Source organism: Pygoscelis adeliae, unplaced genomic scaffold (assembly GCF_000699105.1).
Source record: "Pygoscelis adeliae isolate BGI_AS28 unplaced genomic scaffold, ASM69910v1 Scaffold218, whole genome shotgun sequence".
NCBI classification, from domain to species: Eukaryota; Metazoa; Chordata; class Aves; order Sphenisciformes; family Spheniscidae; genus Pygoscelis; species Pygoscelis adeliae.
Window position 1 is genome coordinate 3,126,477 of NW_008825433.1, and position 11,971 is coordinate 3,138,447.

At 41.8% G+C, this 11,971-nt stretch overlaps 1 protein-coding gene across 1 annotated transcript in view; it reads left to right on the plus strand.

Moving 5' to 3' along the window:
• Positions 1-11,971, plus strand: part of RASGRP3 (RAS guanyl releasing protein 3 (calcium and DAG-regulated)) — a 31,880-nt gene that overhangs the window by 11,158 nt on the left and 8,751 nt on the right. Inside the window, exons 9-11 of the mRNA XM_009331052.1 lie at positions 4,934-5,011; positions 9,190-9,306; positions 11,598-11,713. Of these exons, the coding sequence (XP_009329327.1) occupies positions 4,934-5,011; positions 9,190-9,306; positions 11,598-11,713 (311 nt within the window). The remainder of the gene's footprint in view (positions 1-4,933; positions 5,012-9,189; positions 9,307-11,597; positions 11,714-11,971) is intronic.

Below are 11,971 nucleotides of genomic sequence, written 5' to 3' on the forward strand. Positions count from 1 at the left end.
GGAAAGTTCACAGTTTCTTACAAGCTTGGCTGTGAGTAGGGGGAAGTGGAACCTCAGGCTTTAGGGAACTGAGCAATAAGAAACTGAGCCCAAAAGGGCAGAAATTAGACAATGTGAAGTGAGAGATGGAAGCTGAACTGCTGCTGACATTTTCATTAGCTGTTCTTCTCTCTTTTGGGTGGCAGCCTGCTTTCCAAAAGGAGCAGAAAGTTTCAGATTTTTGTAAGACCTTGCAGGTTCATATCCATCATTGTATCAACCTGAGTTTATACAGTGTCTCTGTTTTTCCTTTTTTAAAAATATTTTCCTTGGTTTGTTTGTTTTCAGCAAAATGATAGGGATTTTATTTATATTTTCGTATTTAATTCAGTATATTTAATTTACCAGGAGAAGTAATTGAGTACGTGACGGGTACTTTTTCATTTACAATGCTCTGATGTATTAATTCCTAATATAACTCTGCTGACTTTGGTTACAGTTGAGCCAATCTGATATTGTAAATACATGAAGCTGCATGCTGCAATGTTGATTCCAGACCTGATCACGGGTTAAAATTAACTTGTGCTGCTTTTTACCTGTTAGCATGATTCCTTTTACCTTTTAGTCATGATGGAGACAGCCATGGGTATCCTAGGTAGACAGCTGTAGGTATCCTAAAACCTTTCCAGGGTAATTCTGTCTTCATAGTAGTCACTGGACATGTAGTTGTGGGTCAAGTACATTTGATAGTGTGGGAGTTTTGATTTAAGATGGTGACTCCTGGAAAACAAAAAACCAAATTTCTACAAAAAGTTCCTGCGCCAGAATTTTGGTACCTGTCATAATATGAATATTCTCATTTTTCTTCCAGTATGTAGGTTTTGTCCTTATCTGTACATTTGAATACAATACTTTTTTTTACAGTGGTCTCTTAAACAGTAATAATGAACTTACATAGTAGATGAAATGTTTCTGTCAGGTTTTTTGTTAATAAGAGAGTTTTAAGTTATAGGCTGGGGTCAGAGAAAGGGGAGAAGAAAAGCTAGGATTGCAGCCCAAAGCTGACAAGAACTGCTGACTAAAAATAGTTGACCTTGCTACGTGCAAACAGTCTTTTAGCAGGTTTAGCCTCCCTTGCTGCCAAAGTCATCCTCAGTTTTCAGAGCCTGAAGAAATAACTATTCTATTTATTGCTAGGTCTTCCCTCTCTAATGTAAACTGAAAAATTTTGCTCATCTTTAATTTACTTAGAGAAACTCCCTTTCAGAACTAGTAAATGTGTACAAACGCGTAGAGTGCTTTTCATTTGCGTGTGAATCAGCTGACCCAACTATTTGTTCACTTCTGCTGTTTTCCCATTAAGCCGCTTCTATCCGGGCAAGCTTTTAGTAGGTGTTTTGTCGTGATAAGCAATGTGTAAATCTCTTGCCTGGCCTCCATCCCTTTCAGTGTTGCCTTTTACACCACACTTAGCAAGTGCTAACAGCCTGGCCTCTGCTTGCTTGACAAGTAAATCACTGGGTGCTGGTTTGCTAGTCCAACAACTTGCACAAAAAGATAAAATGGGTATTTCACGGGCATGTGGGAATTTGCCCTGGTTTTTGTTTTCCTCAGTGGTGGAGCCCTATCCGCTCTGGGGGAGCTGATACCTTTCAAGTGGATTGGAAATGGTGACATTTGGGGAGACTGTGTTAAAAGCTATGAAGTGAGAGCTTGGCTTAAAAGCTGGGAAGAGGGCTTGGTAGTAAACTTCAGGCCACCTGGTCAAGGGTCTTACAGGCATTTTTCAGATGCTATTGTGCGTATAGACCAAAAGGGTGAATGGGGAACAAGAGGTCTCTCTGGCTTCAGTAGTAGCTGCTGAATGATCAGCATTTTGGAAAGTTGGTCTCCCTCTTCCCTTAAATGTCTGCACACAAACTTAGAATTCTACTTCCCCCTCCCCCCCATCTTATTGTCAGCATAAAAAAACCAGCTTCTAGCTCACAGAATTTTAGCTTTAAACAAGTAGCTGAAAGAAGCCAATATTTTGCATGGAAGTTAACATGCCACAAATAAGGCAAAGGTTTGCTGTATGGAGGGCAGTGAGACAGATGCCAGGTTTACCTGCATAGGAGATTGCAAAAGCTGAGAGGGAGCTCTAGTGATGCAAGTCCTCCCTTGTCATGTGTAAATGAGTCTGAGTTATATGGGCAAGAGAGGTAAACGTGCCGCAACTCAGCTGCTGGTGAGCCAGAGTGTGTTACACGAAGGTGGACTCACTTCTTAGGGCATGCTTGCTCTTAGTCTGTGTGGTTCTTCCTCCTTTCCTGCCTTATTGGCCACACTCGCTCCATCTCCACTGACTCTGTACCCGGTTCTGTACCAGTCCCTGGCATCTGAAACCTGGAGCTAAGAAGTAGAAGTAGTAGAAGAGGACCTAAGCACGAGCTTGGCAGTGCACCAGAGAGGAATAATAGCTCTAATGGCATTTTCATCATTAGAAAACTTACATTTGCTAAGGATGCTTAAGGGATTTCCTTACCTGCCGTGCAGTATTTCTACATTGTTTTTATTTCACAATGTGAATAAAAGTCTGTGGGTAAATGTTTCATCACTTTCTGTGGATTGGAGGTGGATCTCAGTCTCTCAACTAGACTACAGTGTATTTATACTAACTGCATTAGAACTTATTTGGTGCCACCAGTTTTCCCCCCACTATTTTTAGGTCTCAACAGCTATTTATCTAACCTGTTCTGAGACTGTATGCAAATGACTGGAAAGTCCCAGTCATTTGTACAGTCTAATGAAGAGAATGAGAAATATCTAAACAATCAAATTGAAAGTCACCATCCCTAACTTCGGTAAGTTCCACTTACTTACAAAAAAAAAAAGTCGTGCCTTCCTGATCACTCCCCCACCCTCCTCAACCCCCCCCAGATTCTTGGAAAAATAGGACAGCAATGAAAGTCAAATTAGAATGGAAACTGCCACCCACTGTAAAGGTTGTCCTAGGAAAACTCTTATTGCACCTTTATCCATCAAAGCAAAACTGTAAATAAAATATAAAATGAGAGCTTATATAACTGCAGGGTCATCATGCTTGTAATTTTTTTGCTAGTATTTGAAACTTTTGTACAGACAATACCTTGTCCACTGTGTGCTTACACATTGTGCCTAATGAAGTTATAACTGCTGCTTATGATAAGGTCAGATAATTCAGGGAGGGGGAGATACAAACTTGCTCAGTAAATACTAATGCATTTCCATCCCCAAACCCACACCCTGCTCACCTGGCCTGCTGAGAAAACTGTGCTCTTTAGTAGGAACAGGGCAAGGCCTTTTGAACTGGCAATTCTGCTGTCAGTCCCAGCCTGACCTGATAATATCATGTGCTCCAACTGAGTTCTGTTTATTTCATACCACCAAGGAACCTAAGAATACAGTCACTGAGTAACTAAGTACATGAACAATATTTGTTACAGCAGTTACTGGACCTACGTTCTCTTTAGGACAGGTCCTTACATTCCCCCGTGACAGCAGCATGCTGGCTGGGTGAAGGAACCTGCAGGATGCTCAGGCTTTCACTGGTGCCCATAACCAAATTACAAAGCGCGAAAATCAGCATAGTGTTACAGCTAGACAAAATGAATAATGTAATAACCAGCCATCTCTAAAGCCATGTGTTCGCTCTGGGATGTGTACCTATCTGAGGAAAGGGCACAACTCCTGTCTTGCTCATTGCACAAAATTCTGCCTAAAAGAAGGTGGTTCCTAGAGGTGGTTCTGCAGTGCGGTGTCGCTGGTCCTGCTTGTTACTAATTCAGCGCTTCAGGTTCTCTAAAAATAACCTTCTGTCACAGTCATTTAGTCAGTAGTAATTCTATCATCTGCCTGCTGGGAAACATCCTTTTAACTCAATCTTAGCTTAATTGGGGATTTGCAAGATAGATGATAACTTCAAATCATGTCAATTACTCCAAAACCAATTAACGTAGGGACATGATCACAGGAAACATGCAATGTTCGTTTCCTCTCATTGCAAAACATTAGCCACAGTGTTGATTAGTTTTGTCCTTCATCACTCCAGAAGAGGAGGAATTTACTGCAGACCTGCATCGGCTCAAGACCCCAGCTGCCAAAGTAAAAACAAACAGATTAATCTTACTTTAAGTGTATTTATGTCCCTTCTTTTTCCTCATTAAAACCTCCAGGGACAAGAATGAGAACATGAAAGAAAAATCCTTCATTTATCTAAAAACAGCAGCTGAAAGGGAATTTGCCTTACTTGCTGAGGGGGGATCGGGAACAGGCCAAGCCGGGCTAAAGTAACTCGGATTGCTCTTCAGGGAGCACTTTGCTGCATCAACAGCGGTGCCAAACCTGGCCTGTGTCTCCTGGGCCTGTGGCAGTGCCCAGGGCTTTCCAGAGAGGCTATTGCTGCACGGGCTGATCTCTGTAGAAGAGCTGCAGTACTCTGGCCCTTCTTCAGGAACAAAATTTGACCAGAACACAGTCTGAAGTCCTTCTAGCCTAGCCCCTTTACAACTTCTTTCCTGCAGTTTTTGTATTCACCCGGTGATTTCTCTGAGATCTCTCATTACCACTGAGCTGCTAGCAGAAAGTGTTTTGCATAAGGGTGGTCTTCGGTGCCAATGTCCCTCTTTGGAGAAGGTCAGCACGCAGCCTCTCTCACTCGACATGTTGGGATGCAGGTTGTGACAGCCCTCGAGTACAGCGCCTGCTGGGCTCGGTACAGGCGTGAACAGCAACGTGTGCTCACCAGCCTGGGTTACGTTAGCTCTGTGAAAAGCTGCTTTCCCAGCAGCTGCACGCAGCTTTCGTGTATATCCTGAGCTCTTGAGTAGCAAAATTTTTTTTTAGCTTCAGTGGGAGGTATATCTCTGCTTACAAGCCTGTCATATCCAACCCAGTCTAATAAATATTACTGGTTTTCCCTCTTTCTTACACATAGCTGTCCCTGGATCTCTATCACACTGAGGATGATATCTACAAGCTCTCGCTGGTGCTGGAACCAAGGAACTCCAAATCTGTAGGTCATCTTTTCCTGCATTTTGACATATTGCTTATTTTGTCTGCATGCAGTTGATTAAATTTTTAAATGGCAGTTAATGTGTTTCCTTATTCGTATTCAGATAAAGCTTTTTAGTTTTTATGCTTGTATAGTAAACACAGTCACTCTTTATAGGTTTTAGTGCATATTGGGAGAAGTAAATAGTGAAACATGCCAGACTTCAATACTAATTATTTTTCAACAAAACCTCTGCAAGTCCTGGAAAACACAGTTCCGCTTTATGTGAAGATATCCTTTGTAAGTTTACATCAATTATTTATTGCGTGATCCTTACTTCATTTTCTGGATGCTAGTGCAGTTTTATAAAACAACACTGAGTCCAAAGATTTGTTTTAGGTAAGGCACAGCATTAGCTGTAGTGTTTTAAAAACTGTTTGCTTATGGAGAATTGGCTGTATCTTGGGCTCTCAAGCAATGTTTAAACACCTCAGAATAGATATTACTTTTTTTTTAGTATGTGCAACTAAAGATAATGCTGCATTGATGCATTTTTCATTATGCTTTTCAAGTCTGAGGATACAGATAAATCTTCTCATTAATAGCTGAATTTCATTTGATGTATTACTCTCTCTTCTGTTTCCAAAGTCTGGGGACTCCTCTTCCCTCTGAGCATTTCATCAGTGCATTAACATCCTTATTACCTGTCATATGCAGCACGTGATGCTCTCAGGCTGCAGCACGTGATGCTCTCAGGCTGAGCCCTCTCAAGTCTGACATCAGCAGAAACTAAGGGTGGCTGGAAATGCTTAGCAGGGTGTGAGACCAGAGTCCAGTAGTCTGAGGTGATTCGTTGCAGCGCTTCTTACGTTTTTGAAGTATTCTTAAAAGCAAGCAAGGAAGCAGAACCCCTTCATTTCCAAGTATAGGGCTTCTCTGGGTTTTGAGATGGTTTATCACTCTTGGAGACCAGTTTGAGGACTATGTGTGTGTGCTTTCACTGGTGGATAATGAACAATAGTAAGGAAGCTATTGAATATTTCCATAGTCAACACTAACTCAGTTTGAACACCTGGGATTTCGTTACTGAGTCTCCAGTCCTTGTTGGATATGCTTTGACCACAACAGTTCCCATTTATCGCAGTAATTCTGGCTCCCTCGTGCTCCCATTACTGCCAGCAAACCTGGTTTGTTACAGCTCTATGCTGTGGAAGGACCAATAGGCCACTACTGTAAATGAAGAAAATTATCACGTTGCCACTTTGATCTCCAGCCTGAGCTTTAAGAAGGACAAAATCAATATAAACAGGGCTGTGAACTGTAACAGTACCCAGCAATTGTGGGAGACTTCTGCATAACGATCAATGAATAACCAGTGACATTGAGCTGTTGCAGCACACTGATGGGTAAAAAGCTACAGCTGAATCGACAGAAGCCGGACTATTTGAAGCATACTTCTCTTTGATGGAGTGCCAAAGCACACAAGCTATATTAGAGGGGAAAGAATCTGTAGAGCTTTTGTGTGTGGAAAAATTTGTCAACGGCAACGTGACAGCACAGTTATATCATTCCAACTGCTCCTTGATTTATTGTTGTACGGGTACAACTCCTGTGCAGGTGCACTGCAGAGGAAGTGCCTCATGCTGCTGCTGTCATTTTCGAGGCAAAAGTGGAGCTGATCTGTTAGCATACAAGCCTGCTGTCAACGCGGACTTGAGCAAAACTTTCATTCTGCTAAAACTGGGAGGAGACTCTTCAGTCAATGTAGCAGCCTAAAAAAATACTGAAGACTGACCGCCAGTTGTAGTATAGCGTCTCCTTGTCACACTGTCTTGCTTTTCCCTGCACATTAGTTACCTTCTTGTTGGGAGTTTTTGCTAGTACAGCTATTGGCTAGAAGACAACTCTGCCTGGTACAGTTATGGCACTGAAGACACACTTACATAGATTTATTGCTTTTGAATAGAATTTATTTCAACGCCAAAATACACAGATGTTTGCATCCATCTGAAAATGCTTTTTCAGTCTACGATACCATTAGCCCTGTGCTGGTGAAACAGACAGGAGATACAGGCAGAATCACAAACAGCATGACCAGATACAGTGTTTCTGAACATTGAATAAACTCAGCTAGGTAGTCTCTGGACACTGCTTAGTACCTGTCCTCATAGTGTGCATTTCAAATACATAAATAAAATTATGGTTGTTCATACGAGTCTATGAGTGAAATAGGAGGAACTGACATTTCCCTTTGGCTAGTGGGCAGTAACATGAAGCTTGCAGCTTGTCAAAAAACATAAAAATTGAATGAGGCTTCAAATTAAATAGCCCAGAATAAAGAGGAATGCTCCAGAGGATTCAGTCTCATTCTGCCATTTTACACTCGGACCAGCAGGAGTTAAAAGCTCTCTGTGAGGACTTGGTAGTCTAGCACCACTCTGACACTTTGATACTGATGCTTTGAGTCCCTTTAGTCTAAGATATTTTTTTAAGAGAAGGCACATTTCAAATTTCTTCTCTGACCATAGCTGTAAGAATATCACAATACTGGCATGTTGCATGTTATCATGCAACATGTCATCTCTAAAAGATTGCTGCATTTCTGCATATTTTTAGAGCAAAAAGACTTGCCAGCATGTTGGTCCATCACTGTGTGGTGACATTAATTTTAGGTTTAGAACATTCTGTAAGTGCTTTTGGCATATAGAGCTGGATGTCCAGGTTCACTGTATTTCCTGTTGGAATTGAATTCTGTGGATATAGGGACTTTTTTCTTCCTTAAACTTACCTGTGTAAATTTGTATAATGAGTCAAGAGCCATTGAGGAACCGATAAAAGCTGTTCTGACAATTGAATAAGGAAAACCGAAATGAATAAAGCAACCCACTGACACATCCTTCTTTTTTTTTCCCTACCAAACATGGTAGAGTATGACCTTGTGACCATTTTTCATCTCAATGTCAAAGCCTACAATACCTTTGTTATACACAATAATAACTGTAACATTTGGCTTAATGATCTCCCTCTCAACTCACAGCATATCAGAGGGAGACAGATGGCACCCAGATTTCTTGCTCATCAGCTAATGCAGGGGCCTTCTGAGCCTGTGGGCCATCTCCCTTCTGATCCACACCATGCTGAAATTTTTCTGCTTGACACTGCTTCACCTGCAGGCTGTCCGGTGGCAGATGCAGGAGAAGGCCAGTACGCCTTGCAGCATTTTTCATGCTGCCTGGTGGTTTTTGAAGCCTTACCCGAAACTGTGTTCAGGTTTGTCCTATATTTTCCACTTGAACAAGCCAAGCTGCGTGCCAGAGCTTCTCCCAAAGCACCGTAGTGGCGTGGAGGGAGTCGGGCTGTTTGCTCTGTGCATCAAGTGAGCTGTCAGCTACCGTTTCATCAGGACCAAGCTGTTTTCAAAATAAAATAGTCTAGCTGGTGTTATCAGGAGAGCAAGTCAAAGGCTAGCCCCTTTCTGCTCAGGCTGCCTAGATGAATTAAGCTGTGCATCCAGGCCTACTGTAAATTTGCTCCTGTCCCTGCCCGGAAAGATTTCGCTCTTGTTCCACTACAGCATTGGCATTTCCCTGCCATGTCGTCATAGCACGTCTTGGCTGGAAACCAGTGGGATGGCTGACCACGATTCTGTCCCCGCTTCTGCATCCTGCCCTCTTCTTGGTGCCACACAGAGCAGGAGCGTTAACTTATCCAGGCCACCACAGTCCCTCGGGTGGCTCCTGGGCACGGTCCTTCCGACAGGGTGCTGGGGCCAGGCTGCATCGTGTTGGCGAGTTCCTTGGGGACCATACCAGGAAGGAGAAAAGCAGGTTTCTGGGCTTGCCTATTTCTGATGCCCGCTGTGTCCAGAGGCTCTCCTTCCTTCCCCCTTCCTCTGAGACTCGTTGCTGTTGAACCCTTTGGAGACAGTAGTGAGGAAAGTGCCTGGTTTTGCTTCTGAGCTCGCTGGGCACTGCTGCTGCCAGGGTAGTTGCGAGGTGCCACGGAGAGCCCAACTGAAGCTGTTAGCAGGGGCAAGCAACCCTTTAAAACCTTGCCTGATGTTTTGCTAAGCATGTTTTTACAGCACAGGGACTCCAGTAGTTTGTGGTTGTAGCTCTGACATATAGAGCTGCTTTTAGCAGGAAATTCAACTTCATAATACAGATTTTAAAATCTTTGTGTTCTGATCCATCTCTCAGCAGCCTACCTCCCCGACAACCCCTAACAAGCCAGTAGTGCCACTGGAGTGGGCATCTGGAGTGGTACCAAAACCCGACCCTACCGTCATTAACAAGCACATACGAAAGCTGGTGGATGTAAGTATTTGGAAGAATATACTGGTCAAAGAGAACAATAGCTTTGATATTGTCATCATTATAATTAATTTCAAGCTTTTCAAGAGATTGTTAGGGTTGGGATGAATTTCAGACATCCGATAACAAATTTGAGCCTTTATTGATACTTTCAGAAATATTTATTTTATTCCTGCAATCAGTGGTGGGATTAGTAAGCAGGTTTCTCGATACAAAGGAGCAAAATTCCAGGAGCATACAAAGCCTGGCTGCTGTTCAATAGGTTTGATTAGCAAATATAAATTCAGAGGGCAAAGTTGAGTTTTTGCAGCTCTCATCACCCAGTTTATGTCTGGTAACAGACAGCTGGAAACAAAAATACTCAGAAACAAGGACTCACACATTACTAGGTCCAGAGAAGGTTTCTGGAAACCCTATTGCTGGTTTTCAACTTGCTGTCATTTGACTGTCCAGAGCACACTACATATGGTAAAGAAAGCACTATCTTGGTATCACTTTAAAAATCTGGGCATGAAGTCGTGAAGAATTACAGCTGGGATCTTCCAGCTTCAGTTTGGAAGGTGACGTGTTAGGTAATGCAAACAAAACCAAACACTACCAGGTTCCTTTGGAGAGACTGACCCCTGTTGTGCTGGTGTGTAAGGGACTTTTAGTGATGTGAGCAGCACGCAGAGGAACCAGGAATGTGTTGTAGATAATGAAGCAAGATTTCCTTCTACTTTTTACAAATTAATAACTAAGGCTGGGAAGAACTATTAAATGCTGACCTCGTCTGTGTTACAGGTCATTAATTTGGGTTATGTTGTTAAGATAACTTAAGAAAAGTCTTCAGTTCTCTCACTCAGACTTCAAATATATCTTGTGGTTTACTTTTTGTACATGCTCTTTTTTTAAAAAAGTTTCATTTTTCTCTTAATGTGGGATGCCAGAACTGCACATGCTCTTCCTGTATTGCTTTCGTCCGTGCCATATGTGTTGATAAAAATCACTCCACATCCAAACCTCTCTTTGATAGCTTGTTTAAATAGGAAGTCTGTCACAACTCCTTAATCTTTCTAGAATGTGCTGGGTGGAGGGTTGTTCTTGTTCCTGTGGGTGGGGGAGATGCAGTCCCCCATTCCACAATTTTGGCCTGGTTCAGGATGTATGGTCTTGAGTTTGACAGGACTAAAACATGGTTTGGGGCTGTTATGATACAGCTTACCAAGAGGCCCACACCACTCTGTACAGCTGTCTTCGTTTTGCTAATCTTCTTCATTTACTAGCTGCTTTGAGTTGTGCTTTAAGGCATTGTTTTTATTACTAGAAGTGTTGAATACTACTTGGGTTTGTGTATTGGTTCCTTCTTGACGATGTATTTTTGAGGTCTGCCAGTCATCGGTTACAGGTCATTTGATAGGTGCTTAGAAATTGGCTTCATCACGTTCTCATTAAAATAAGGACAACGCAAACACCTTTCAGAGGTCTCAGTACATTAAATTCTTGTCTTTGTCAACCAAATCTTAATCTAATGAGAGAGTTTGTGCTTCAGTATGTGTCTTTCAGATAGTCATGTTGGCTTTGACACTCATGTTTTTCCCATCAGCATCACACGTAGCTTTAACACCCCTTGCACATCTCTGCAATCAGTAGGACAGAATGTAGTAATCCCTTAGCGGCTAAGGAGGGCTTCCATCACTTTATACAACCTTTTAAATTTGATCCCATGTCTGTTTTTACTTAGTGACAAGCTGGGGTGGGTTGATGGGAGGGAGTGGTTGTTAGATACAAAGTGCTTGTGATCTGGATGTCAAAGTATTAGTAAACAAATCAGATTGAAACAGTACTGTGGCAGAGCAGAGGTGACCAACTAAAAGAGAAGTGAAGCCAAAAACATCTGAAATACTCATGGGAAAGCTGCTGTTGGGTTGGTTTTGTTTTATTTCCTTTTTTGTGATTAAAAAGCATACTTAATGAAGCAAAGGGAATATGTAACGTGGGGCAGAATTTTAGTGACATTTCCAATAAAGAAGAAAAATAAAGCATGAATGATTATGCCTAAAAAGTTGTGGAGGACCATCACTAGATAAATACTGAGGGCAAGTTTTCTTTAAAAATTAGCCATTTTTTCCCCTACAGTCCAATAAATATGTATATTGAAGTACCAAGTAGGAATAAAAGGAATAAAACAAGGCAGCAGAGCATCTGATTAGTAATGTTGAACATTAAGTTACATGTAGTTATAAGGTTGAAGAGCTGGTATAGATTCAGGATAGGCTAGATATTAGGACAATTATTTCTTTTTTTTTTCACAGTCTGTCTTTAGGAACTACGATCATGACCACGATGGCTACATTTCTCAGGAAGACTTCGAAAGTATAGCTGCCAACTTCCCCTTTTTGGACTCTTTCTGTGTGCTGGACAAAGACCAGTAAGTTTGGAGATTTCTTTGTGGTTTTTTTATTTTCCTCAATTTAAAAACTCATGAAAACCAAGTATTGAAGAAACAATGTCTCCCAAGCTTCTTGTGTCTGACATCTCACTTAAGGAACTGAAGATCACTGAAGGCTGAATTCTGTTCTCATTTAACTTCTTATGCTGTAGTCGGTTCTATAAGCCCACCCGGTTGGAGTCCTGCTTTACCTGGTACTTTAAAAATCATTTATGTAATAGCTTAATGAGGAATTCC